This window comes from Zalophus californianus, chromosome 6 (genome assembly GCF_009762305.2).
Source record: "Zalophus californianus isolate mZalCal1 chromosome 6, mZalCal1.pri.v2, whole genome shotgun sequence".
Lineage (NCBI taxonomy): Eukaryota > Metazoa > Chordata > Mammalia > Carnivora > Otariidae > Zalophus > Zalophus californianus.
The window spans coordinates 35,807,002-35,834,859 of NC_045600.1; the positions used below are offsets into that span (position 1 = coordinate 35,807,002).

The following is a 27,858-nucleotide window of genomic DNA, read 5'->3' on the forward strand; positions in this document are numbered from 1 at the left end:
GGGGGCCCGTGGGAGCCACATCTGACCCTGGGCCCTCAGTGGAAGAAGTGACGGGTTTGTGGAGGCATCTGTGGTCCCTCTCGCCCCAGAGGCTCTTGTCAGGGGCTGCCACAGCAGAGGCTTAATAACCAATACCAGTAACCGAAGAACAAAATAAAGCTAACCGCGGTGCTACGCAGTTAGCTCCGGGAGATGGTTTCTGGCTCTTTTTCACAGTCCTCCCCCGCCTCCTACCCGACTCCTACTCTTTGTACTTACTTGAATGCGTTCACGGCCACTACCACTGGGACTCCAAACATTCTGGCATTTTCAATTTGTTTCCTTAAGTTACTGAAGCCTTTTTCAACCAGCTCCAGGTTCTGTCAGAACAAAAGGGAAGGGTCCACGAGGTCAGCAGCAGGTTCTTCTTAAAAGGGAACGTGTCCCTCACTGTCAGAACCTGCCCATGGCAGGTCTGCGCATGCGTTTCTCACGCGGTGGCGAGGGAGCGCTGTGGAGCCCTGACCCTGAAACAGCCTGTCGCGCTGGAGCCGCGCTGCAGTGGGGCCAGGCTAGCTTCCCGGCTGAACTGAAGGCACGAGGGCTGGTATGGCTGCTGTCATCACATCACATCTTAATGGCATATTTGCTGTCTGCAGGGGATTGGCTGCTCTTAAGTAAATTATACTGACAACCTTGTGTTTGGCAGATTTTATGTACTCATATGGTACGAGGGTATAAACTGACTCTACTCAGCGGCGCTCGGACCCTTCCGCCCGAAGACCGCGCCTAGCACAGTGCCTGGTGTGCATGACACAGCTGCCAAAGTGCTGTTGGAAAATACGCAGTGATCAGTGGTGCTTTCAAAGGTTCTAAGGAACTCAACCATGACCCTTCAGTGGGGACAAAGAAAACAAGAGAAATGCCATGTTTAAGAACCAAATACTGAGACATTTAAAGGAAAGTGATGAAGGAAACATACCTTTAAATATGTTAAATGTTAATGGCAGCGTTGCTCACAGCCTTGGAAAACTGCAAACACAAACCTCCCTCAACGGGGGATGGGGCCAGTGAATTATGACATATACACTCAATAAATATGCATCATGCAGGCGTTACGAAAAGTGAAATAATCTGTATTAACGTGGAACCTATCAAGGATGTACTGAAGTGTACCAATGTTGCAAAACTATGGACAGCTTAACTCCATTTTTGGACAAATACAAAAAAACATGTATATATTCATGAAATACTTTAGATGTTGAAAAATATCTACCGAACTGTTCAGGGGACTCAAATCATGTATTATATCCTTACACTGTCTAACTTTTTTTTTTTTTACAAAAAGGATGTTACTATTATAAGCTTAAAAATACATTAACTCTTTTTAAGATAAAAATATAATAGTCTTATATAAAAATAAATACACTGGATCATAAGCAAACCCCAGAAGTAACAGCCCTTGATCTGTGGATTCAATAAAGCAGCAGGAAAAGGGGGTAATAAGATAAAGGTAGAAAACAACTGAGATTATAAACACAACTTACGCCTTTTTCCCTTTAATAGTTGAAAACTAAAATTGGGATTTAACTGATATTCTAAAGAGCCCTGCTAATTCTTTACCTCTAGTCACATGAAACCCAATTAATATGTAAGACTGATTGAGAACAGTTTTTAAAAAGGAGAATTTCTTAAATGAAGACACCAGCTGGGCCAGTTAGGGGCAGTCACTCTAATTAGACACAGGAAAGGCTGTGGGGTGGCAGGAGGGCCAGAACTGTGAATTCCCCTCCTACGCCTGAATCAGACAAATGACCATAAAAGGCAAATCATAACTCAGAAGACAGGCAGACTCAAGGCACCAACAATTCTTTTCTAGCTGCTTCTGAAATACTTCATTTAGGGCTTGTACAGTGCGCTATATTGCCTGACAATTTAAAAGTCTCCCCAAAAAGGCTGAAAAATGGAATGAACAGTGGCGGCAGCTGACCTCACCATCTCATGTGAGGGTCTGTCTCTCGCATAACCACCCCAAACACGCTCTAGTGATGTTTGAGAGGAAATGATCTAAATATGAAAAGATTCAAACTCCCAGCTCTTCTTTGAGCTCCTCCTTGATTGCTATCAACCAAATCAGCTCAGGGAAACCTTACCTAGCAAAATAACAGGATCCTGACTGTATACTGGTCCTTTAACATGGATTTAAATCTACAGAAGAAAGACATTTCAAAAAAAAAAAAAAAGTCCCTATTTGCTTCACACTCAGATGGCATTTGGTAATGAAGCAGCCAATGCAGGGACGACAATGGAAGGAAATGTAATTAGTCTAGGGCAGGGTTTCTTAACCTCAGCACTCCTGATATTTGGGGCCAAATGAGTCTGTCATGGGGGCCATCCTGTGGGCTGTGGGGTGTTTAGCAGCATCCCTGGCCTTTACTCAGCGCCAGGAGCTCTCTCTACCTGAAGTCAAAACAATCACAAATGTCTCTAGACATTGCCAAATGTCCCCCGACTAGAACCAACCACTGGTCTGGGGCAGCAGCTTCATGGCAGCCTCTGTGGAGCGGCTGTTCCATGAAGCACTTCTTCCCAACTTTATCCACTGCAATTTTTCAGCACACTGCAGGCCTGTTGGCACCCTTGCCCCCAGCAGCCACACACCCACTCACGTCCACACGGACTGGGTTGAGAAACGGTGATTCAGGGTGGGGTGCCCTCTAGGACAAGTGAATAGAAATGACTGAAGTTACCTCCTCTACATAAGCCTTGGGGAGAGGCAGTCCAGCAGTAACCTGGAAGGAAAGGAAGCAAAGTCAGAGGTATTTTCTACTTACGATCCAATTTTAGCTTAAAAGGATGCCTTGCCAAGTGTGAAAGGTGAGAAGCTGCATCCTAGCTGGGGAGGGGTGGTTCAGAGCAGGATAAGGTTTCATGCCTGAAGGATTTAGGGTATCTGACCAACCCTACTACACACAACAAAAATGACTGCTCTGAGCAGAGTGGGAGACCTCTGTGGCCTGAATGAAGGAGGTGAGGACAGATCTGTGAAGGTGATGGGGAAAGGGATATGTTCTAGGCAGGGGCAAGAACCTCAATGAGCAAAGCACACAGCAGTGGGGGTGGAAGGCAAGGTGCGTGTTGGGAAAATGGCAGCGGTCAGCCCTGCAAACGCCACCCTGAAATGTCCGCCAATGGAGTCTGTGACAAGTCCTGTGATGAACCCTGTGACGATGGGTTCCTGAGCTGCTCTGTGGAGCCAGCCCACGCCTTCATGGAGCTGAATGAGGGAGCACGAGCAATGCAAACAAGAGGGACCCAACACAGAATTTTCTCCCTCCATCAGAGTATATTTAAGGTGTCAGAATACATAAACAGTGAGCTCACTGTTCTGGTGGCGCCTGGTGGCTTGGCCCCTGCTGCACCCACACAGACGAGCATTGAGGTGAAGGTGCCAATTCCAGAGCCTCCACTGTGAGCAGTGCAGAGTGCCTTAAAGCCTTCAGCTTCTCAGCTTGGTGTGCTCCCATTCCTCGGGGACGATAGTGCCCCGACTCCAAAAGGGGCCCCGGAGAGGCAGGGCAGGGAGCAGGGACCTGAGCTGCCACATTCTGGGCTTTACGTGCAGCTCCACGAGGGAGCGAGAGAGCAGGGCTGGCTCCTGGACAGAGCTCTGTGTGGGATGCTCTCCTCTCAGTGCTGCCCAGGTTAAGTGTCTGGCATTATTTTTCAGACCCTGAGATCAGGAGGAAAGAAGGTGCAATGGTGCAAGGGGAAAACATGTTGGGGAAAAAGGAGGAGTCCATCCTGCACTCCTGGGCTAGACTGGAGAGGTGTGCTGGGGTTGGGTTATGGCAGTGGTTCTCAGAGTGCGGTCTGGGGACCTCATCCTTTCATGCGGCCCATGAGGTCAAGACTATTTCCACAATAATTCTAAGATATCATGGTTCTTTCCACTCTCATTCTCTCATGGAGTGTACAATGGACTTTTGCAAAGAACATGTGACATGTGATCACATGCAGAAGGTGAAAGTCCAATGGTCTTCAACTAGGCCAGATCCTGAAGAGATCTGAACAATGTACAATACTTACATTTTGTTTGGGAAAATTTAACAACTTTTCATTTAAAAAAAAATATATATATATATATATATAATTTTGGGGGCATCTGGGTGGCTCAGTCAGTTGACTGTCTGACTTCAGCTTGGGTCACTATCTCAGGGTCCTGGGATTGAGCCCCGTGTCCGGCTCTATGCTCAGCGGGGAGTCTGCTTGTCTCTCTCCCTCTGCTCTGTCCCGGTCCACGCTCTCGCTCTCTCAAATAAACAAAAAATCTTAAAATATATATAGAAATATATATAATTTTTGTTGCTATGTAACTCAGCTTCAATTCCTAATACAGTAAATATCATAGATATAACCCACCGAGACAAAAGTTCTTGCAGGTCCTCAATAATTTTGAGAGTGTAAAGAAGTTCTGAAACTAGGAACACCTGGGTGGCTCCATCGTTAAGCATCTGCCTTCAGCTCAGGTCATGGTCCCAGGGTCCTGGGATCGAGCCCCGCATCGGGCTCCCTGCTCAGCAGGAAGCCTGCTTCTTCCTCTCCCGCTCCCCCTGCTTGTGTTCCCTCTCTCGTTGTGTCTCTCTCTCTCTCAAATAAATAAATAAAATCTTAAAAAAAGTTCTGAGACTAAAATGCTTGAGAACTGCTATGTTAGGAAAACCCCTGATCGCTACACTAAGAAATACTGATTTTAAGTGAAGGAGGTCTTATTTGTCATGTTGCAAGACTGGCTTCTGGAATTTAATAAGGCTAGGAATTTATTACTTCTTCAAATAATTTCTGAAAACTATCACCATGTCTTCATGTGCAGGCACTGAAGAAAAGATATTACAATAATAGGATAAAAAGTGCAATTTCTAACCAGTAGGAATTCAGGAAAACACAAACTTCAGGTTGGAGTTGAAGATAAACTAGCCCTGACCTAGTTTCTCTGTTATTCGGAGGCAGTCCAGGTCATATCTACCTTTCTCCTTTTCCTCCCTCCCAGGCTGGGCTAGTCTCACCCAGCATGCGCCTTTCAAGAAGGGGCTGACTTCTGTCTCAGCTAAATGATTTGGTTGGCTGGCTGCCCGTGTCACTCTTTAGAGGGAAAATGGGACTTACTTAAAAAGAACAGTCTGAACATAAAGGAGTTTTCTGTGTGTCTAGCCAAGCACATGTCCTTGGTTTAGATATTATCAGAGGTTCCCTCAGAAAGACTGGCGATGAAGCCAATTTCCACGAGTGATAAGGTGGCTGGCATGAGAGCTGTGGAAACATATCTTGCTCTCGGCACCCTATTAATCATGAGGATAAGAGCACCTTAATGAAGAAAGAGGGACAAGTCATCCCAACTTCCTTTCAGCCTTCAACACACTGCTGAGAATCAGATTCTTCGAACTCTTGATCCTCACCGTGGGGCCACCTCCGTGCATCTTAAGAGCCCTGACTGTGGCCACAAGCACCACAACGTGAGGGCGGAGACCAGAATACCGGCATTTGATGTTAAAAAACTTTTCCATTCCAATGTCTGCTCCAAATCCTGCTTCAGTCACTGTAAGTGAGGAGAAAAGCAACTGTAAAAAGGCCATCCCAACTCCCTTGACGTTAAAAGAAAAACACCAGTTTATTCACAGATTTTGCAAAAATACTCACCCACAAACCCCTCAGGGCCAACAAGCTTGAGGGCAATTCGGTCTGCAATGATAGAGGAATTCCCATGTGCGATGTTGGCAAATGGTCCGGCATGAACAAATACTGGAGTGCCCTGTGGAAATCAAGATGGCATGGGCAAAGCTACCACAAATGGGATCATGTCTTTGGGACTCCAAAAGACAAAGACTTCCCAGCAGAAAAATACAAAGCCACCTCTTTTATATTTCAGCAACATCCCAATCACAACAGTGAGAAAGAACAAGAGGAAAGAGATGAGCAGGTAGAGAACTCTCTGACTCCCCAAGAGAAGTGTGCTTTATAACCACTCTGCTCTGACACGGAAGACCGATTTGGGAAGGCAGGAATCGCTCGGCTCACCTCTAATGTCTGCATGAGATTGGGCTTGATTGCATCCTTCATAAGCACTGTCAATGCACCACTCACCCCCTACAAGACAAAGGCATGACACCTTGTTTCCTAGCAGCAAAAAACCCCAATCTTTTGAACGAAAACTCAACATTCTTAGATCTTCCCTTTTTAGTGATTGTGTACCAATTGGTACTTTCACCTGAACTAGACCATCCATTTACTTATTTTTTTCTGGATATACTATGAAGTTGTCTCCTATTTTAAGCAGGAAGAACACACACAATGAAAATGACATTCACATCTAATTTGTGGAAAAACATGTAACTATGGAAACAACAAGCATCTCAATCAAGCACTGTTGTTGACTGATGAGGGAATCTATCTGAAGCCAGTTTATAGCACTGAAATGCTAGCTCTTAGAGAACTGAATTATTTGTAACTTTGATGTCTGGGCAGAAATGACTGAAAACCAAATTCATGTGTGTTTTCCAAAGCTGAAACTGAAAATGTACCCAGGAGTTCAATACACACTCTTAAGTATCAGGTCCCTCTTTTAAGCCATCCAACCATAGTTGAATAAATTGGTAACAAAGTAAGAAAAGGCTATGGATCCCACCTATATTCAATTTCGGTGAGTTTCTAAGTTTCTGGTTGGGGTGTAAAAATTTAAAACTATTTCCTGTCTTACACATATTGACTGTAAAAACAGGAAATTAGTATTTTATCCCTTTTCTGAATTCAGCTGACAGACTGCTAATCATGGGCCAAACATTTTGGTGTATGTCAACATAAACAGGCTTTCAAAAAATTAATTTGTAAGATGATTTCATTCTAAACCTCATTTTACCACACAGACAGTTTGGAAATAATCCTGAAGTGGAGAACTAGCCTAGGAGGGCCATCAGACAAATCGGCTAATAAATTGTTCCCAATGTGGTTATTAGTGTGGAGATGGTGGTCAATAAGCCGCATGGTAAGAGGAAGGCCTGTTGTGGGGAGAGGCCAGGGTGTGACTCCAACCTCATCAGCTAAGGACCTCACTGGGACATTTGACATTCTCTGCAAACTGAAGTCATACACCCACTTTTAGAAATACTCACAGGGTGAAGATGTTGCTCAAACCATCTGAAACCTGTGGTCTATTACTGGAGCATATCACCTGTTACTTGCTACGAGGCACTTTTGGGAAATTTTGTAATTCTCTTGCAAGTAGCAAAATCACAGAGAATTTATCAGTAACTGCTGGGATACCCTAAGGCGATAGACCCAGAGGCATCACCAAGCCTCTGGGTCCCCACAGAGCACCCTCTGAGCACCCGGGTACCCACCAGATCTTCGGTACTGATGGGCTCCCCTTTCCTGCTGGATGCCACCACCATTCTGCTCAGTCTCTCTCTCATGTCTTCTAGCGAACTGGTGAGAGCCAGCACAGCCATGATTTCACTGGCCACAGAGATATCAAACTGGGCCTGTTGGCCGGGAAAAGACATGACAGGCCACACTGCATTAAACCAGAAGCGTGAGTTGCAAAAGCAATCCTTGTTTGCATCCGAGGCTTACACAAATAGCCTCAAAGGACAGAATGGCACAACGGTATACAAAGAACTTAATGAAAATAATTCTCCAATAGCAAAAATTTGTAATCAATGATTCCAGGACCTTGAGTCGCCAATTTTTAAAAATAAATGTTCTAGCACGACCAACAGTCTCTGCTGAAGGAAGCTTGTAATCATGTGGTGATGGTTTCCCTAACACACAAGGAAACAACACAGAAGCTCTTACAACCAAAAGACATATTGTGAACGGCCACACACAAAAAAGAGGCAGTTTTGATCCATTTGTGTGCAAGGATGTTCACCGGGGGCTCACCACCTCCAGGAAAAAATGCTGGGGGAGAAACACACAGGTGGCACATGGGATTTATTGCAAAAGCTGTCAGGAGTGCTCAATGCCACACACCTACTCGCTTCCATTTTAAAAGGGAGAAGGCAGAGCGGCACCTGGCAGTATCACTTGTACGGGAGAGGATGGAGGAGGGCAGAAGCAGCAAGAGCTGCTTCACAGCAAGAATTCACTTAGAAAGGAACACATAGCTACCGTCCGTGTGTGCCCTTTCTCCGTTGGAGCCTGTCCGATGGTGATCTTCCTCAGGAATCGATCATTGGTATCCAATACTGTAGTAGAAAGAGAAGGTACAGAACAATTTTTAGCAAAAGGACCATAAAGTTAAACCAGCAGTCTTAAAACAAGTCCAACTTAATGCCTATTAATATCTGATTTCAAAGCTGATGGCGAAGCTAGAATATGGGTGCCAGTTAAGAATGATGCTCACGTGCCATAAATGAACAGGAATTATTTTTAAAGAAGGATATGTTTATTTACTTTTATTTTAATTTTACTTTAAAAAAAGATTTTATTTTTAAGTAATCTCTACCCGCAACGTGGAGCTCAAACTCATGACACACGACCCATGATCACAAGTTGCATGTTCTCCTGACCTGAACCAGCCAGGTGCCCCTAAAGAAGCGTATTTTTAAGAAATGTGGAGTGGCTTGGTTTTATTCGGTCTAGAGAATTCAAACCATCAAGGAGAAATCTGGCATCTATTTTAAAGCCCATTGCACGTGAAAAGAAAAACAGAGCAGGCCAATTTTTTAAAGGCCGAGGTTATTGTTCTGTGGGATGACTCACTGACCTTACACCATCCTGAGAGACAAAAGAGCCATGAACGCAGGGCAAGGCAAATGCCTTCTGAAGCATGCTAGGTAACAGCTCTGCTCTTTCCTTCAGCACACTTAGAAGAAATAATTTCCATTTCGATGACAGATATCTATCAATTGTATACCCTTGGAAAACATGGCAAATATCAACCAACTAACTAATCTTAATTTCACCTTTCAGGACTAATTACTGTTAACGTTTTAGTGCTTTCCCAATTTTGTTTTTTGTATGACATGCCAAACAATCATAAAACACAAAATGAACAATAATAAACCAGTTCACACTCTAAATGGGTCAAATGGGAGAGGCATTTTTAAGGAACTTGATAACATGGGAAATTATTTTCCATAAAGACTGCAATAATTTAAACACCCAAAGCAGTGTCTTGCACAGTGTGAGCATGTGTGTGCATATGTGCACGTGCACGCACGCGCGCACACACACACACAGACACACACACACACCCCACTTGATAAGTGAAGGATGTAATATGCTGTTGGAGCCTATTCTTATTTTCAAAAACTAGGTCAAGTTCTTTGTACTTAATTTCTCTATATAAAACAGCCAGTCAATAGGTATGATCCAGGGCTCCTGGGTGGCTCATTTGTTAAGCGTCTGCCTTCGGCTTGGGTCATGATCCCAGGGTCCTGGGATCAAGTCCTATATCAGGCTCCCTGCTCAGTGGGAAGCCTGCTTCTCCCTCTCCCACTCTCCCTGCTGTTCCCTCTCTCGCTGTCTCTCTGTCAATTAAATAAATAAGATCTTTAAAAAAAAAACAGGTATGATCCATTTTTTCCCTTGGCTCCTTCTACTTTCCTAGAAAGCATAAATTAGACATAAAGCAAAGGAAAAGTGAATAAGATACTGAATTTTCAAAATGGATCTTTAGCTTATTCCTCATAAAATATACCATCTGTCTAAAGCTACTAAAGCAAAGGAAGAGAAATATCAATGTGGTTTTCGGTATTAAGGGAGTCATCTTTAAAACGCCATTAGCTAGCAATAGTTACTGAGCCAATGAAAATCATAGAGACGCTCAATAAATTTGCCCTTAGCTGCATTCCGCATGACTGGACAAAAATTCCTTCTCAGCAGTGATGTGGGATAGACAGACGCACTGCTGGTACCAAAGAAAATTCTAAGCCATGCCAGTTGTACCCAGAGAAGCATCACATGGCAGTGAAGCCAGGCAACTCACTCGCTAAACTGCCAACTGTTTAAACCTTGAAGGCTACCTACTTTGTTACAGGAGTTTAATAAAATGAGGTAAAAATGAGTAGGCAAGCTAGAGAGTCACAAGAAAAAGCAAGTCACTTTATACCAGACAAGAGTTCTGAGAGAAAAGAGCAACATGATTCAAGAAGTGATAAAACATAATTTCTCTACTTTATGACACCGAAACTTTTTGCATAAAATGAAACTTGCAAAATGTTATTTCTGGTGTAGGCATGAACCTCCTTGAAACCACCCTTACTCCAATCAACACTGAAAAAAGCCAGCAAAATGTCCAATGAACCCAACGAAAGGAGGTTTGATTACAGCTAATAAGGAGAGAGACTGATGGAGGTGGCCAAAAAAACACGTAAGTCACCATCTTGGTCATGCCTTAACCGTGAAAACACCAACACATAAGCTTCTGGACCCCACATTTTAATAACCCACACAGGCAGTGTGAGGTGTGCAGCCTAGCGGAAGCAAATCAGGTGTCTATACTGCATGGGTACCTCTTTGCCAAGTTATGGTTTCTGGATCAATGTCCAATCTTGCAAATCTGTTTATCTCATCATCAGTCAGTGTGGTAGGGTCGGTTTTTTCAATGCCTAGTCTCTGAAGAGGCAGGAAAATTAAAATATGAATTAAGACAAAACAAATAAAAGCATGAAACTTTTTAAAAGATTTTTTTATTTATTTGAGGCGGCGGAGGAGGGAGAGGGCAAGGGACAGAGAGAAACCCAAGCGGCACTGAGCACAGAGCCTGATGCAGGGCTCGATCTCACAACCCTGAGATCACGACCGGAGCTGAAACCAAAATTCGGATACTTAACCAAATGAGCCACCCAAGTGTCCCAAGCATGTTAAATATTTAGAAAATATATTCTCTATCTCCAGATGGGGTGCCTTCTAGGAAATATAAACTGTGTGATATTCAGAAGGGAAAACCATAATCCCTCAGGATGAAGCTTTATTTCCTCCTCACAAACTGTATATACAAAGGTTTTATTAACATGTTTATTCCTATATAACTGAGCACCAGAGGTACTTCCCTAAACCTAGCCCTAAATAAGCATAATGACCCATAAGTGTTGTACCTAATTTACCAAACCCAAACATACTGAAAGGAAAAAGCAAAGTGCAAAGCTTTTTCAATCAGACAACTGAGAAGCCCAATTCAAATGAAATAGGAGGAAAGGCAAAAATAAGTATCAATCATTAAAAATCAATGTAAATCACTTCCCATGCTTTTTATATAGACTGCATTTTCACTGCCTTCTGACTGTTCCAAAAGGCACAACAGAGATTTGTCTCTCCTTCCTGAAGAACTTAGAAATTTTATTTACTTATAGTGTGTATGCAGGTCACATCCTGAAATGGAAAGTGCCTATATAATGTATTCTCCTTTTTTTCTAAAGTGTGGTAGATCTGAGTGGGCTCCAGTAAATCCTGTTCTTCCCACAGTTCCTTTTTTATACTGTGAGGACTTTGTTTTAAAATCTCAGATGTGTTTTCAGAGCTGGCCCTCACTGGCTCATCAAACTGGTCTCACCAGCCTAGTACATGACATTGTTTACAGAGTCTGCAAAACTTTCAGTCACTAGGCTGAGAGTCCGCCGTTGACAGCCCACTCTGACTGAGCACACAGCACCAGACTGGGAGAGCACAGAGGATGCTTGGGGACCCGGAAAGGTTCTAGTTCCAACCTGGTATGGGGTACTGTGGCCTCGGGCAAGTCCCTTGATTTTACACCCTAGAGCTTTTTAAAGGATCAGACAGATTTAGTCCAGCACCTCCCCACATCTGACAGAAAGTTCCATCATCAAAGGTAAGATTAGAAGTTGCCTGCTCAGGCATCTGGGTGGCTCAGGTGGTTAAGCGTCTGCCTTCGGCTCAGGTCAGGATCCTAGGGTTGTGGGATGGAGTCCCCACATTAGGCTCCCTACTCAGTGGGGAGTCTGCTTCTCCCTCGGCCCCTCCTCCTGCTCATGCGCTTACTCACATGCTCTACCTTGCAAAACTAAATAAAATCTTTAAAAAAATAGTAATAAATAAGAACATTCATGTTTTTGTATGAACACAAGTTCATATTTTTCTTGGACCTAGGAGTAGGATTTCTGGGTCATATGGTACAGTGTATGTCTGATGACTATATATTTGCAATGGAGATTCAAATAAAATATAGGAGTAACCGCTCTTGCTTAAGATCCCAGTGCCAGGAAGAGCAGGTATTCAAACTCCAGGATGCTGGCATCCTGACTCCTATCCATGCTATAAAGGACACATCAGTCTTCATCCTAACTGAGGGCAGGTGGTTGGCACTCTCCTTATTCCAGGACTAACCACTTATAATTTATAGACGAATGAGAACCTCTACCACCCATCTTTGCTAGGTGTATCATGACCTTAAGACCATAGTTATGGATGTAACTTGATCCAAAATAGGTTATTCTAAGGAGATTTTCATTTCCTTATCTCTTTAGCAATCACCCAATTTCATACAATATCAAAAATGAAGAAGGGAAAATCTTACCTGTAACCTTCGGATTTGGATATTGGAGAACTTTCTCACTCCATTTACTGATGGTACCAAACGATTGAAGAGAGCCTTAAAGAAAGGGAGGAAAAGGGCTTTTAAATGAGAGGAACTGCCTCGCTACCCGCAACATCAGCACCCAAGGGGCCAAAATTAATTTGGGTGCTTTAACCCTTTCAAAAGTGTCCCTGGGGCCTCAGCAGCCTACCTTGTCTGTCTGCGTCAGTTCATGGAACATCCGGGCATCGATGGCCGCGGCGACAAGGTTATTCGCTGCAGTGATGGCATGGATGTCACCAGTGAGGTGGAGGTTAAACTATAACAGAGCAGAGGCCACATCAGGCTTTTGACTTCTCTGCATCCTTCCAACCATCAGTGTATCGCAACCCAATCAATCCCTACGTTAAAGCTGACGGAAAACCGACAGCAGTACAGTTAGTGAACAAACACCCAATACAAATAGTTCTTGAAAACATAAATTACAGACTCTCTCTCCTCAGGAGAAATTGGAGCTTAAGGGACACGTCCCGTAACCATAAACGCCACACTACCAGCAGCAACCTTGGACTACTGAGGACATACTCACGTCCTTTCAACTGTGAGCGAGGAGAAGTAGATGAGAGCAAGCCTATGCCTATATGCCTGTACAGTGTTCCCATTTCTGTAGTTACCACCTTGAATTCGCTTTGCCTTGGTTCTTCCCACTCTCATGCTTCATTTGATCTCTCACTTAAAATTATTATTCCCACCGAAAGCCAGACCTTGGAGTCCTTGTCATGTCAAAAAACTAAGCTGTCTCACAAGTCTACATATTAAGATGTTTTCCCCGTAAGTGTTACTTCTGATGAGAAACCAGTCATCTGTCCACTAAGAGCTCTACAGAAAAAGGTTAATCTCTGGAAGAGGGGAAGGGGGGGGATGCATTAGCCTGGTGATGGGTATTAAGGAGGGCATGTACTGCCATGGAGCACTGGGTGTTATACGCAAACAATGAATCATGGAACACTACATCAAAAACTAATGATGTAATGTATGGTAATTAACATAATAAGATAAAATTTAAAAAAAGAATATTAACAGAAAAAAAGAAAAGGAAAAGCTATAATAAAGGGTCCAATTCAAACCAAATTCCAGACACTTTACCTCTTCCATGGGAATGACCTGTGAATAGCCACCTCCTGCAGCGCCACCTACAGGACAGGTCAAGGGTGAGGACTCATGTTCAGTGTGCTTTCGCCACAAATCAAATTAAATCAAAGCAAAGCAAATTGGTTTCTGTCACTGCTATGCTTATTAGCTATTTACTTCTTTCAACCATTTGGACAGCTTTGATCCAGTGTTTTTTAGTTTTCTTTTACCAGGCTAAAACACTTCATCTTGTTCAGGCGGAATAGTCTCAGTTGAAATCTGGGTCTAAATGACAAAACTGTGAACACATACATATCTACTCATTATCTTTAGAAACAGGTTCCCCATGATCCCTAACATTTGTTAAAAGACCCAGCCTACAGTTACATAAAGACAACCCTGTTCAGTTTCCTACTCTCATAAACGCTACTCTGGCATTTTAAAAAAGGAATGTTTAAAATATACATGCCAAACACAAACACAGAGACTGCAATTCTTCCTAAATAGGAGACATATGTTAGAAAGCAGCTTAACTGCTAGTTTTTGCTGAACCATTTGGGTTATTAACAAAAGACCAGACAAAAATGTTCTGGTTATGAGGTTATCAGTGAGATAAATGTCAGTTTGAGGTTTAGATTTTGTGGGGTTTTTTGTGAGGCAGAGACCACGCAATAAAAATGGAGCAGTTCGTAAGAGGAAAAGCAGAATGCTGGGTTCAATAAGCAGAACGAGGGAAAGGTTCATTCTGAAGTGAAAGAGGGTTGTTAAGACAAGCTCAAAAGCAGAGCTAAGTCAGTACATGTAAAAAATATATTAATACAGGCAGAAGAAGGGCAGTAATCACTAGAACAAACAGAACATGTGATACTCTCACCAAGCAAATGAGAAAGCTAACTGTAAGAACTTATAATTAATAAAAATAATTTTAATTAAAAGAGCATATTGGCAGTACCTCAGCTATCAAAAACTAAAAGTGAAGAATGATTAGTGATGTCGAGTCTTCATGCAATCAGCAGAAACACTGTGCTGGTGGTCCTGGGAAAGCTCTTGAAATCGACATGGCTCTTAGTAAGTGCCTTTGACTAAGCTACCTCAGAAGTCCCAGTTGCTGCTACTGGCAAAATGGTGATACCAGTAACTATCTCATATCAGAAGATAATATAAAGTGCATGAACTGCTTAGCACAAAACACGGCACAAAGCATATACTCAATAAGGATAGGCTTTTCTTATTCCCCAAAGGGTAAAACATCTGTAGCGTTTGCCTTTGTCTCTAGAAAGTCAGCATGATGAGCAGTAGCTATGATTACCTCTATTGTTACTGTGACAGTTGACTATTAGTCACGTAAAAGCATCCCTAGCTACATAGTACCCGCCCCCCCGGGAACCCCTGTGCAGTGTCAAATACTGACGGTAAGAGCTGGGATGATCTGATGAAAGCACCGTGATGGGGGAGGGTGCCAAGAGGACATTCCTGGTGTCTAAATGAGGTGAAGGCCCCAGAGGCACTCATGGGTCAAGTGGACCAGGGAGGACTGAAAGGGAAGCAGTGCCCTCTGGCCACCCAAATTCTGGTCCTATTAATACCTTTTATTCCAAAGGTGGGACCCTGAGAAGGCTGTCGCACACACGCAAAGACGTTCAGAGAAAGGTGGGCGCCAAGGGCCTGCACCAGCCCAATGGTGGTCGTGCTCTTCCCTTCTCCCAGGGGCGTTGGAGTGATTCTTCAAGGTGAAGCCAAAGAGGAACATTAAATTCACATGAGTTAAATTTATGCGAATCACTAAGTCAGCCCTAACATCCTAGAGAATGACTCAATCTGAATGGTAACAAAGACGAAAGACCTGAAAATCTTTCCCAAGAGCCTTAGCTGAAGTTTCCGAAAAATGGTACATTTTTAAAAAGATTGCTTGAGCTCTTCTTCTCACTGTGAGCAGAAAATACACTTTACCTTGTAGAGAGAGAAGCACTGCTATAATTTTAATATCTCAATTTAATCTCAAAAACTAGCTTTTGTATGCACCTCAGCCAAGCAGTAAAAATGAATGCTCAATATATCTACTGAATTAATGAATTTGGGGTTAAAAAAAAAAAGTCAGCTTTAAAACACAACTCTTTCACCTACTAGATGGATAACCTTGACAAATGTTCTCCTCTCCGAAGGGTTGTAATCTACTCGGAATTACCTCACAGGCATGCTGTAAGAATCAAATGAGACTAAACACATGTGCGAAAGCTAAAACCAAATGAAAGGAACCTTCACGTATATATGGTGAGAGCAAATGCAACCTTTGGTAATGGCAATCAGGATGACGGTTCGATTAGCAAAGGAAGAACCACCCTACCCAGTCACCACCACGTATTTCCCATCAGGTTGGTGCTTCAGGCGTTCCAGTGCGGACAGTAGAACCTTGGCTTTTGTCTCACCATACAATTCTACCTCCTCAGACAGCAGACCAATTTCCCGAGCCAGGCTGCCAATGGGCTTTGGCTTGCAAGATCGTGATATATCAATGTCACTTAAAAGAAATACAGAAAAAAAAATACAGAAAACATGTATCAATCTTTAACTCACTGAATTTAATTAACCCCATCCTAGAAACGACCCTCCCTGACCCCCGATGGCGCTTCTGGAGAGGGGCATGCACGTAATTGCCATGGTATCCGTCAGCTAAACGCAGATAATACACAAAGTTTTAAACCAGCAAAATTTTATTTTTACCTTGGAACAGGAACCTGGAGGTCAAGGTTGTTATACTGAATCATCCACTTTCCTGGCTTAAATTTCTCCAAGAAACGCTTTGCACTCTCTACTGTGCTCTAAACGAAATGTCACAAATGGAACTTCTATTAGAAAAAGTGATTATTTTAACTCCACCTCAATTCCAAGTCCCAGGTCACTCCAGTTTAACCACAAAATGAACAGTTTTATGATCCACCTATAAACATGCTTCAATCCTAACCAAGGATCTACAAGCAGCTATGGAGCCCTGGGCTGCCTGCCTCACCCCCCTGCAGCTGATGTGTGTATTAAAAAGGGCAAGCAAGACAAGCACACCTAGCAAAGTTGTGTTGTTCAAATTGTTCGAACTCCAAAGTAAATTCAAATTGTTCCATCCTTACCTTCCCCTATTAGTATGACTGATTCTCTATTTCTGTTCTAACCGTCCCTTCTTTTTCTCCAACAGATTCACATCCTTACTTCTGAGTAAGTTTCTACTTGGGGAAAAAAGCAGTAACTTGAATTCCATCAGCTTTTTACAATTATTACAGAAGCTTTTTTATGGAGGTCTAATTGACCTATACCGTTAGTTTCAGGTATACAACACAATGATTCAATATCTGTATATATTGCTAAATGATCGCCATGGTGAATCCAGTTAACCTCCAGTAGAGAAACTTATTCACACGCACCTGCATTAGCATTGCCACCGTCATGGGCCCCACACCACCAGGAACAGGAGTGATGAAGCCTGCCCTCTCTTTGGCTTCATCATAGGCCACATCACCCACCACTTTTTTTCCATTTGGTTTTGTATCATCTGGTCAAGGGGGAAAAAGTCAAAGCAAGGTCTCAGAATCATAATTCTGGTGTTCATTTCCAAGTTAAGTGATCAATTATCATAGCTTGTGCCAAAAACTAAGTAGAGTTCAGAGTCCCATCAGGGCTCAAGCACCTATTTTACTTCAAAGCGTTAAGATGACAGGTGCTTGTTATTGTCGAGGTATGAACTTATTTTACCTGCAAACATTCACAAGATGCTTAAGGGGTTTTCAGAACCAGGAGAATCCTTTTGCACTCAAGTGGCAAATAAAATACCAAGTGTTTTTTATTCTTAAAACCAACTACCCAGTATATAATGAGTGCCTTTTAAAATGTTAATTTGCCAAAGCCTACAAAGGAATTTTTTGGGTGCACAAAGCTCCAACTATGTCACAGCTGCCAGATACCGTTTCTACAGCAACTGTCAGCATTTTGTAAGCTCCATGCGTGAGCTGGAGGAACAATCCAACATCCAATTCCAGAGACAAGCAGCTACTTAAATGTATGCAAAAGGCAAAGAATATAATTACACTTCCCTTAAAAGGATACAAGAACAACTACAAATCTTATCAGCAAAGAATAGCTATTCAGGAGAACAAAACCCAGTGATGCATCACTGCTCACTCACACAAAGTACATCCTACACTTGGCTTCAGTGCACTTGCGGGAGGGGCTGGGGGACAGGGCCAGCTCTGCAGCTCTAAGGCTCCCAAGGCAGGATCTGGGAGGATCTTAGCCATTTCACCACTTCTCTTTGAGCAGATCACCACAACCGAGAGAGCCAACTTTAGGGTGTAGCCAAAGAGTCAGACTTGAGAGACCGAAGTTTTAGGATCAGCTCTTCTACTAACTGCCAGTCCTCAGCCCCTGTGGGCTCCTTATTGATCGGAAGTCCAAAGATGACAAGAAGGACCGATACTATTTCACAAGCTTGCGGAGAATGAAGCGAGAGATCGTGCACATTCGTGAAATTGAAAAAGCATTCTCTAAACATAAAGGTTTCTCTTCCCATCCTAGATGTAGAAGATGTTTTCTATGTGTACTATAAGGAGCTGGTAAATACAGCTCCTTGGGGTAGTGTCAGGTTTCTAGATGATAAAGTAGCAAGCTATAGCAGGACATTTCCTCTCAGAACCCTGGAGTCATTTCAAAATGCCAAGGAGCTATGGTTAAGGGTTTTTCCTTTGTGCAGGTCTCAAGAGTCTAACACAGACATTAGTTTAAAATATGCTGCACTTCTCTTTATTCATGGTAGTGATTTTAGTTTCTCCACATACAGGAGACATATCAGTTACCGCACAACTAACTGCCGCACGAGAGGAACTCAGTTTTGCTCCTTCAGCAAACACTATCGTGGTTGACTTGAGTGCCCTCTGGTACGTGTCCAGTGTTTCATGGAAAGTATGATGTGGTCAATGGAAAAAGCGGACACTTCTCAATCTAAGTGTATGGCTTCAGTAACCAATAAACATTTTGGTTATCTACCCCAGCCCTAGAATTCCTCTTTCATTGGGAATTACAGGTATGAAGTCCAATCACTGAGTTACAGACCAGTGGGTGCCCTGAAAGAACCAAAAACTGTTTTTGCAAGTGTTCGCTTTCAAGGCATCATGTTTCATAACTGCACCACAGCCTGAATGATATTTTGATTATTTAAATCATTTGCATGGTCCCTTCAGGGATAACATCCTAAGTCATTTGCCAAATTTAGAATGAATTAAGGTATGTACTCTTTTTTTGGGGGAAAAAATACTTTTAAGATTCAAGTGCAGAGCAGAAGTACTGGCCTGAGGAACACGTGAAAGTGTTTTTCCTGTTTGGCTTACTAAAGATAATTGGAGGGGCACCTGGGTCGCTCAGTTGGTTAAGTGTCTGCCTTCGGCTCAGGTCATGATCCCAGGGTCCTGGGATCAAGCCCTACATCAGGCTCCCTGCTCAGTGGGGAGTCTGCTTCTCCCTCTCCTGTCTACTGTTCTGCCTACTTGTGCTCTCTCTCTATCAAATAAATAAATAAAATCTTTAAAAATAAATAAAGATAATTGGAAGAGACAATAAAATCCAGCCTTATCAAAAGTTATTTACCTATATACCTCAGATCAATAAAAATACAGCTGACCAGATATTGATTTGGTCTTTTCATATTTTACCATCTAGGTGAAGAATAAATGTGAACAGGATGGTGAGTTTCATGTTTAAGTGAACATTTTATACCTATTTGTAAGATTCAAGATTCCCACCCAGGCTTTTTTCTTCCATCTCTCAAATCTAGTCCAAAAAAAAAAAAAAAAAAAAAAAGGCCAAAAGCAGAAATATGATACAGGAGATGTAAGGTTTTAAACAGAATGAGCCTGAATGTCATATCACAAGTACTCAAAGTGAGGAATTGTAGGAGAGCAATTTCTTTATCACCCATTAGATAATTACACTACAAGAAAATGAGTGATCAATTATGAGCTACTGTCTTAAAAGCATGGTAGAGAGAGTGGGAGGGAGGTTAAAACTGGTGAAGGCTTGACAGTGACTAATGTCCCTGGCAGCTTAGTGTCTATGCTCTAAATCTGAGACGGGAAGGGAGAAAAAACAATCTTCTCGCTCTAAGTCCTTTGACAATTCAACAGGTGCTGAGTGCCGGCAGTTAGAAGGCAGGAAGCCGGAGAGGCTAGTGCAGAGACCACGCCCCACGGGGGAGGGCAGCACAGGGCACAATGAAAGAGACACCCAGTTCTCCAGGAGGGGGAGGAGGGAGAGGAGATTCCCCCTTAATGAAGGGAAATCAGACCAGGTTTAGAAAGAAGAATGGGCATTTTGGGTAGAGAGAAGGTGGGAAGGAAGTGGCTAAAACTGAAGAGCAAAGTCGAGCTTATCCGATCATGTAGCTCAAGGCCGGCAGTGGTGCCTGATGCACAGAAACGGTGATCTAATTAAAGACTGTTCTTTTCTTGAATTTGCGAGGTGCGTATACAAGTATTCACTGTATCATCCCGTGAAATTTTATGTTTGAGAACTTCACGATGAAGGAACATCCTATTGCACTGAGGACTCAGGTGTAAATGCTGCAGAGGACAAACAAGGCATGTGAAGAGAAGGGCACGGGGTCCACTTTACAACCGTTCAAGACAGGGATTCACCAAGTGGTGTGAGAACAAAGGCCCAGAGGCGGCTGAAACTCGTGTGGGGCTAAGCCGTTTGACAAGTAATGTGGGAGGAAGACGCTCCACATCAAGACCCACGAACACAGCAAGAACATGCAGATGGCTGTGAGTGGGAGTCAGCAGGCAGTGGGAGACCAGTAAGCAGCTCACAGCCGTGCATCCACCTGAGAGGGTAGTGCTCCCAGGGGACACCGGCAACAGAAGAAAGGAAAAACTTTCTGATATTTAAAAACCTATATAGGGACTGACTGGGAGGGAAGGATAATGGGCTGGCTTGCTCCCCGCTGCCTAGGAGAGGCCAGGTCCAACGTCTTCGTTGTAAAGCCCACCTAGAAGATTCTTGGCGAGGGGAGCCCCTCTCCTGGAATTACACAGCAGTCCGTAAAGATAACACTATATTTTAAATCCAGCCATCCTTTGTTTTTTTTTTTTAATATTTTATTTATTTATTTGAGAGAGAGAGAGAGAAAGAGAGAGAGCATGAGAGGAGAGGGTCAGAGGGAGAAGCAGACTCCCCGCTGAGCAGGGAGCCCGATGCGGGACTCGATCCCGGGACCCCAGGATCATGACCTGAGCCGAAGGCAGTCGCTTAACCAACTGAGCCACCCAGGCGCCCCCAGCCATCCTTTGTTAAAAACAAAGGCTGATCTGTACGTGAAGGGACAGCGAGAGATCCGCCTCTCCCACCCTCTCCTTGGACAAAGTCATTCCGGGAAAGGCCTGGTACTAAAATTAGTACCGGCTAAAATCCCGGGTTCTGCTGTCCCGCTGGTCACGATGCCGTCTACTAACTGTCTACACCATGGGCAAGACACCTGCTCTGAGCCTTAGCTCTTCCCGCCAGAAAGGGGACAAGGGGTTCTCACGTAGGCTTCCCTTAATGATCCAGACATCGTTCTCTGCCTCCCCCACCTCCGGCAATGACCTTCGTTCTCCAGCAGCGCTCACCTGGGATATAATTGATCCCGCAGTCGATGACTATTGCCCCAGGTTTGATCCACTCCCCTTTCACCATTTCCGGCTGACCAGTTGCAACCACCAGGATGTCACCTTTATTTACCTAGGGAAAGAAGGTTTTGACTTCAGAAATGACACGGTAGAACATTAAAAAAAGAAAGAAACCTAGAGGTGGAAGAGAGTAAGCTTTGTACGAAACTGCTCCTTGCCATCAGCTATTCTGAGTGGGGCCGCACACCGTCCCTGACAGCCCTGCCTGTGCTGTGCTCGCTCCTGCGCAGGCCAAAACGCTCCCGGTACGAGCCATCTTCCTGAGCGGGGAATGTGATGAAAGCATGCGGGGCGGGGATGGGCATGCGCTTGGCGCCATAGGCCCAGCTCTGATTATCGTGTTGGGAGACTGCCCCCTCTCCTATAGACCTTGGGGACTAGTGCTTCCCGCAGAACACTGCTTGGGGAGCATTAAAAGAGAAGGTGCGCTGTCAACATGGGTAGGTACGTGTGAGAATCCTCGGGCCCAGGAATCTGATGCAGGGTCAAGAACAAGATGTGACACATGTCATGGCACTGCTGTCCACATGCCCCCTCTGAAGCACCTCGACCTCTGAGGCCACCACTGTGTTACACATCCTCGATCTGGCTGCTGGGCTCCATCCCAGTTTCTGAACTGCTAGTCCCTATCTACCACAAGGCAGGCCACTACGGAGAGAATACGATCAGAACAAGAGCTACAGGACTTGGGCAAGTTTTGTAACTGAAATTTGTTTATCATGTAAGATGAGACAAGAAACAAGAGACAGCAAGAGGGGTTCAATGAAATATCGAATGAGGTAAAGTACATGGCAATGTCTGGCACTTAAATGTTAGCTGTTCCCACTATGTGAGAAGACCTACCACACACGTGTGCGCGCACACACACACACACACACACACACACACACACACACACCCTCTCCCACTGCACTCTGGACCCCTTACCTCCTCGCCTAGATTGGCAGTCTTGGAATGGCAGGTGGTCACTGTGGCATGGTTCCACAGAAGCAAGTCATGCATGGGGGCACCGACTATCTTACTGCGCCCGACCACGACTGCGTGCCTTCCAGCGATCTGCACCCCTGAAAGAAGAGTCAGGGTGGGTGAGAGTATTAGGAGAAGCTGCCCTCTTCACATGCCACCGAAATGGGAAAATTCAGAACAAGTGCACAAAAACGCGTTCTTAGCATCAACCAGAAATCTTCCTAAAAATATCCCTTCCTTGGCAATAATACTCTCAACTCTAGGATTTCAGTTACAAGTTGGGACTTGTACTGTGTCCTTCTTGCTGGGGGCTTTTGGGAGCTGCCTAAGCCAAGATCCATTCATTGAGTCATAGGAGAGTGGGAAGAAAACCTACACTCAAAGAAAAAAGAAACCCTGACATACAGCTAAACGGCCATATGGACAAAGACAGTAGATTTACTTATGTGGGAAAAGTAGTTATAACAAATAGGATGCCTGTGCTGGGCTGGAGAAAAGCAAAGGATATTAGAGAAGTCTCAATAAGTCTTTCTAGCTCTGTTAAGTTCATTTATGCAGTTCCTCAGCTGCATTTCTCTTTTGACACAGGGCCTGAGCCATAGGGTTATTTACAGGGCAGTGATAAAGGGGAACTTTAAACGTAGCTGTAAGATTTCTTTTTGTCTACTCAGCATCCCTTCTTCTGGTACTATCACAATGTCCTTTCTAGGACTGACATACTCTACTCAACAGAGATGGTTTGGGTGCTCACCCACATTTCCGCCCCAACCAATGAGATCTGCTCTGGACCACCAAGGAGAGCTGAAGGAGTCACCACACAGAAGCAAGCAGGGATAAGATCCTGAAGACTCCGCCTGAGACCCTCTACCCAGTCCTGCTGAAGTGAACTCTTGCTTAAGGCAGGCTGTGTTTTTTTTTTTTAAGGTTTATTTATTCACATGAGAGAGAGAGACCAAGAGCAGGGGTAGGGACAGAGGGAGAGGGAGAAAATCCCAAGGAGACCATGCTGAGCATGGAGCCTGACACGGGGCTTGATCTCAGGCTGACCCTGAGATTATGAGCCTAGCAGAAACCAAGAGCTGGATGTTCAACCGACTGAGCCCCCAAGGCACCCCAAGGCAGGTTGTATTTAAATTGTGCTTCTTGTATAACATCTTATTCAAAAAAGCTAAGCTTTTATATAATGTTAATATGATGAACATCTAGAAGTCAAGCCCTCCAAGTGTGAAGTGTTTAAAAGGTACCTTACTCTGTACTTTTTAGGATTCAGCAAAGGACCTGAAGCTGTGTTAGGGCAAATAGCTTCACTATTACTAAGTGGGAAGCCTAGAGCTTCTGTGGCTCAGGGGATTTGTTCCTATCAAGTTGTAATACAATTTGCTAAATATGCTAGAATATAAATTTAGTTATAGGACTAAACGGTAATAACTGTCCCAAGGCTTATAACTTGACCTTTTCTTCCAATCACAGAAAACTTTCATTTACATTGGCCAACACTTTCCACTTAAAACTTCTGATCCACTTCCTTTAAATAGGACACATTTCCTTGTAAAAAATAACCTCTGCAAAAAGTGTTCATGATGAAATTAAAATACCAAGATGTTGACTAGGTAATGGGGTAGCATGGCCAACTGTTCAAGAGATCTGTTTCCAGCCATCTGTCGAGTCCTCAAACTATTATGGAGACTCAGGGCCCATTGTGGGGGTTGGGACTTTTCCCTTTGTCTGAATCTTTATTATTTGATAAGTTACTTTTTCATAAAAAATAAATTTCTTTGAAACTCAAGTAACCCTGAGTTCAAATCTTGCTTCTGCTACTGCTTGGACAAGTTATGCATCTCTCTGAGACTGTCTTCTCAAGCTGTTGAGCAATAATAGTACCTAGTTCAAAGAGCTGTTGAGAAAATTGAGAATTTAGGTAAAGCTCCCAGTTGATAGGTCCTTGTGCCAATCAAATCCCTTTATTTAGGGCCCACAGGGTACCTCCTCTTTGCCTCCATGTGTCTAAACCAGGCCCAAGAAATGATGCTTTGTTTTCATTCACTTGTTTTTACCTGTCTCTTTGATGAGTTCCAAACATCCTTTAGGCGTACAAGGGATAAAACAGTCATTTAGGTCACCTCTAGCAAGTTTTCCAGCACTGATGCTAGTTAACCTAAAACAATGAAAGCAACGAAGGGGGAAATGAAAGTAATTAGATGTCTTTACTGTAATCTTTAGAAGCACATATGGTTTGTTCCGAAAACAGAAATATAGTCAGAATCTTGCAACGTGACATAGAGAGCCCAGGCACACTCACCCATCCACATCCTTTTCAGGTATGATCGCATTGACCACTGCTTCAGTGTTAATGGGGTTCTCTGAATCTAAAGGCAGCTGTACTATGAAACCATGTACAGTGAGGTCTTCATTCAATGATGTAACGTACTTTAAGACCTAAAAGTAACACCGCACACAATGTGTATAATATACAGAAACCAAAAAGATGGAGAAAACACTTTTCAGTAGCTCTATCTTCCCCCAGGAGTTTAACTGTAGTCCTCTTAGAATGTACCTCCCCTTGAACCTGAGAGCAACTCTAACACCAAATGTAATCTTCAGTGTCTGGTAAGGAATTCATCAAAGAGCTAAGAACTTTAATAGTAATACCCATGTTACTCATGCAAGTCAAGATTTCTGTGACGAAAGGAATGTTCTATCATGCACACTTTGCCATGCAGTAATGGCGAATGAATACTTGAAACGTGGCTAGCACAACCAAGGAACTGAATTCTACATTACATTCTATTTTAATTAAATGGCCGCATGGGGCTAGGAGCTACCCCACTGGACGGCGCAGATGTAGGACATTTCCATGACCTCAGAAAGTTCTTTTCCTCGCCTGTTCCTTCCCGGTTACTCCCTCCACCCTTGGGAAACCACAGTTCTGACTTTAGTCACTGATGATTTGTTTAGCCTATTCTTGAACATCATAGAAATGGAATACATATTTGGTTTGTTTTTTTTTTCCCCGAACTCCATATTTGGTTTTTTAAAAGGCAAATAGCTACAGGCCCAGGATCAGTTTTTAATGAACACTGCAGGGGATTTGAAGCACATGATGCTGCAATCACGCGCTGAGTACGAAGCGGCCATACCCTACGATGGTACCATTCACTCTGTGGGTGTTTGCAAATATTTTCTGGAGGCAGAGTCTATGAAGAAAGAACTGCCTCAAGGTCTTTCCTGTGGTAAATGTACCAATCCCTAAAATTCCACTAACCCAAAAGCCAGAGAGGAATGCACTTTAGTTGTCCTCTTAACAATCAATCCATCACAGCTCACCTCGGATTCTGTGGCAGTTCTTGGTAACTTAATGTGCGTGGCTTTGATCCCAATCTGCAAAAATGATCATTTAAAACAGGTCAGTGGCAAGAGCACATGAGACATGGGCCCATTTCTTTTAACCAAGATGACTAAATCAAATCAGGTGGTCTTAGTCACCGTTTCAGCCTCGTATGTTCTGAAGAATGAGTCTCTCACTTTGACACATTCATCCTTGTTCACTGTCACCACTGCACTCAAGCAATTTCATGTCCACTCTCCCTGCTCTTTGGGAAGTCTGCGGATCACTGATTAGAAAACATTCAAGGGCAAACCAGAGACTGCAGCTTAAGTCCTACATTTCTGACTTGCAAAATTGAGAAACTCAAGTCTGTGGTGGCCAATGACAGTTTTTACAGGGAGGGTTGCAAAGGACAAGGGGTCATCAACAAGAGCTGGGGAGGGGAGTGGGGGTGACGGCGCAGCTGTTCCGGGTTTTACCTCTTCAGCAGCCTTCAGCTTCACATTTATATAAAGATTAGAATCATCTCTGTTGCCAACCTAGAATAATAAATACATGTAAATCAGATGATCAAGGAAAGGCAAAGTGTACAGAAAAGCTTCTAAAATTTTAGTTTTGATAAAAGGAACGTTTAATCATGAGACTCTTGCTGCAGAGACCTTTACAGGAGAACAGGAGAATGCTGGGACAGAACGGAGATGTGAACACAGGTGGTGTTACCAATCCCTCCCCAAACAAGGCCCACCCAATTCCCACTGAAAAAGCCACAAGAAAAAAAAGGAGGGGACATATGCATCTGCCTTGGAAACTGAGCGAAGGTGCCACAGCCCTACCTGAAACGTGGAATTTGTCTGCCTTTGAGCTGACATAACAGAACAGAGCACGGAGGGCTGAACTGTCATTAGGCAAGAAAAACACCATGGCTATGGAAGCCAAGAACACCCAGAGGGTATATTCTGCACCCTCTCTCCCACCCCCAGGGGCAGTGGAAAGTTCTCTTGCCCAGCTACACAGAGGAGAAACCAGCTGGGGTGAAACTAATTCTAGCTTACACGGAAGAGACACCTATGCAAGGCAAAGGGCTATGTGCTGCCCTCAAGAGAGAGGGGAAGGCATGGTGCAGAAGCAAGTCCTCTGAATCACCACGCTGCATCTTGCTATGTTCCCTCAGTGTCTTTCATCATGTACATATATTTGTAATTTTTCACTTGTAATCATCTATCTGTAAAATGTTATTTTACAGATATTTTCCAAGTTCCCGTGATTGATGTAAGTTTGGTTGCTCGTAGAACTGCAGAGGGAAAAAACGGTAGGCCTGCTGATACCACAGACAACAGACGCCGCACTCCTTTAAACAGGACAACCACAGAGAAAGAAGTTGGCCTTAGGAACAGAGTATTTCCAGTCCCTGTCACGTTGCTGCTGTCACTGGAAGCTCTCCTCAGGGTTCCAGAACCTGGCCTTATGCTTAAGCTTCAGCTGTTCTTTATAGATAGTTCTCAGTTTTGCTTGTGCTCCTCTGAATTTCAAGAATCAGAGGAATCCTTTGAGGGGAATTTGATTTTTTATGGGTTACCTGCACCTCTCTGCATTAGCTTCTTCCTGTGGGGAACTGCTAGAATTTCGGAGCCTCTCATATTTGTTCCTCAGTCATTTCCTCTATGTGCTCCTTGTCACTACCACCCAGCCCTCCTGGATTCAGTTATCACGTTTGAGACACTCTGGGATTCTTAGATCTGAGTAGGAAAGGAGGTGGTTCCAAATACAACAGTATTGTTCTTCACATTTTCATTAGTATTTATAACTACACTGAATTATTTAAACTTAACTCTGAGATTAAATGGTTCGACTGCTCATGGCCAGTCCTTTTTAAACCACAACTTCTCTGTTCTATAGTTTATTTTCCTACATCCCCCCAGGTAGCTGAAATGCAACTTTAAGTCACTTTCCCAGAAAAGGTATGTGGGCACTTTTCTGAGTCTACGTGTATCTGAAAATATTTTTCTGCTGTTTTTGCCCTTGACAGGATTCACTTGGCTGAATCTGGAGTCATGACATTTTCCTTCAGAGATGCTATCTTCGGCATCTAGTGTGACAGAAGAGAAGTCTCAAGTCTTTTGTTGTGGTTCTTTTATAGGTAACTGTTTTCTGTCTGCATGTTTCCGAAAGAATTTTTCTAAAACTCCAAAACCAGGGGAGCCTGGCTGGCTCAGCTGGTGGAG

General features: G+C 43.6%; 1 protein-coding gene across 3 annotated transcripts in view; it reads right to left on the minus strand.

The window, feature by feature from the left end:
- Positions 1 to 27,858, minus strand: part of MTHFD1 (methylenetetrahydrofolate dehydrogenase, cyclohydrolase and formyltetrahydrofolate synthetase 1) — a 61,625-nt gene that overhangs the window by 14,785 nt on the left and 18,982 nt on the right. For all 3 annotated transcript variants that reach the window (XM_027570599.2, XM_027570601.2, XM_027570600.2), the window contains 21 exons: positions 26,116 to 26,175; positions 25,636 to 25,689; positions 24,611 to 24,747; positions 24,366 to 24,466; positions 22,273 to 22,409; positions 21,286 to 21,397; positions 17,056 to 17,183; positions 16,364 to 16,461; positions 15,987 to 16,160; positions 15,229 to 15,365; positions 13,658 to 13,704; positions 12,723 to 12,830; positions 12,512 to 12,586; positions 10,491 to 10,593; positions 8,143 to 8,219; positions 7,374 to 7,514; positions 6,055 to 6,123; positions 5,677 to 5,788; positions 5,436 to 5,575; positions 2,730 to 2,771; positions 259 to 359 (listed from right to left, as the gene is read on the minus strand). In XM_027570599.2, the coding sequence (XP_027426400.1) occupies positions 259 to 359; positions 2,730 to 2,771; positions 5,436 to 5,575; positions 5,677 to 5,788; positions 6,055 to 6,123; positions 7,374 to 7,514; positions 8,143 to 8,219; positions 10,491 to 10,593; positions 12,512 to 12,586; positions 12,723 to 12,830; positions 13,658 to 13,704; positions 15,229 to 15,365; positions 15,987 to 16,160; positions 16,364 to 16,461; positions 17,056 to 17,183; positions 21,286 to 21,397; positions 22,273 to 22,409; positions 24,366 to 24,466; positions 24,611 to 24,747; positions 25,636 to 25,689; positions 26,116 to 26,175 (2,153 nt within the window). The remainder of the gene's footprint in view (positions 1 to 258; positions 360 to 2,729; positions 2,772 to 5,435; positions 5,576 to 5,676; positions 5,789 to 6,054; positions 6,124 to 7,373; positions 7,515 to 8,142; positions 8,220 to 10,490; positions 10,594 to 12,511; positions 12,587 to 12,722; positions 12,831 to 13,657; positions 13,705 to 15,228; positions 15,366 to 15,986; positions 16,161 to 16,363; positions 16,462 to 17,055; positions 17,184 to 21,285; positions 21,398 to 22,272; positions 22,410 to 24,365; positions 24,467 to 24,610; positions 24,748 to 25,635; positions 25,690 to 26,115; positions 26,176 to 27,858) is intronic.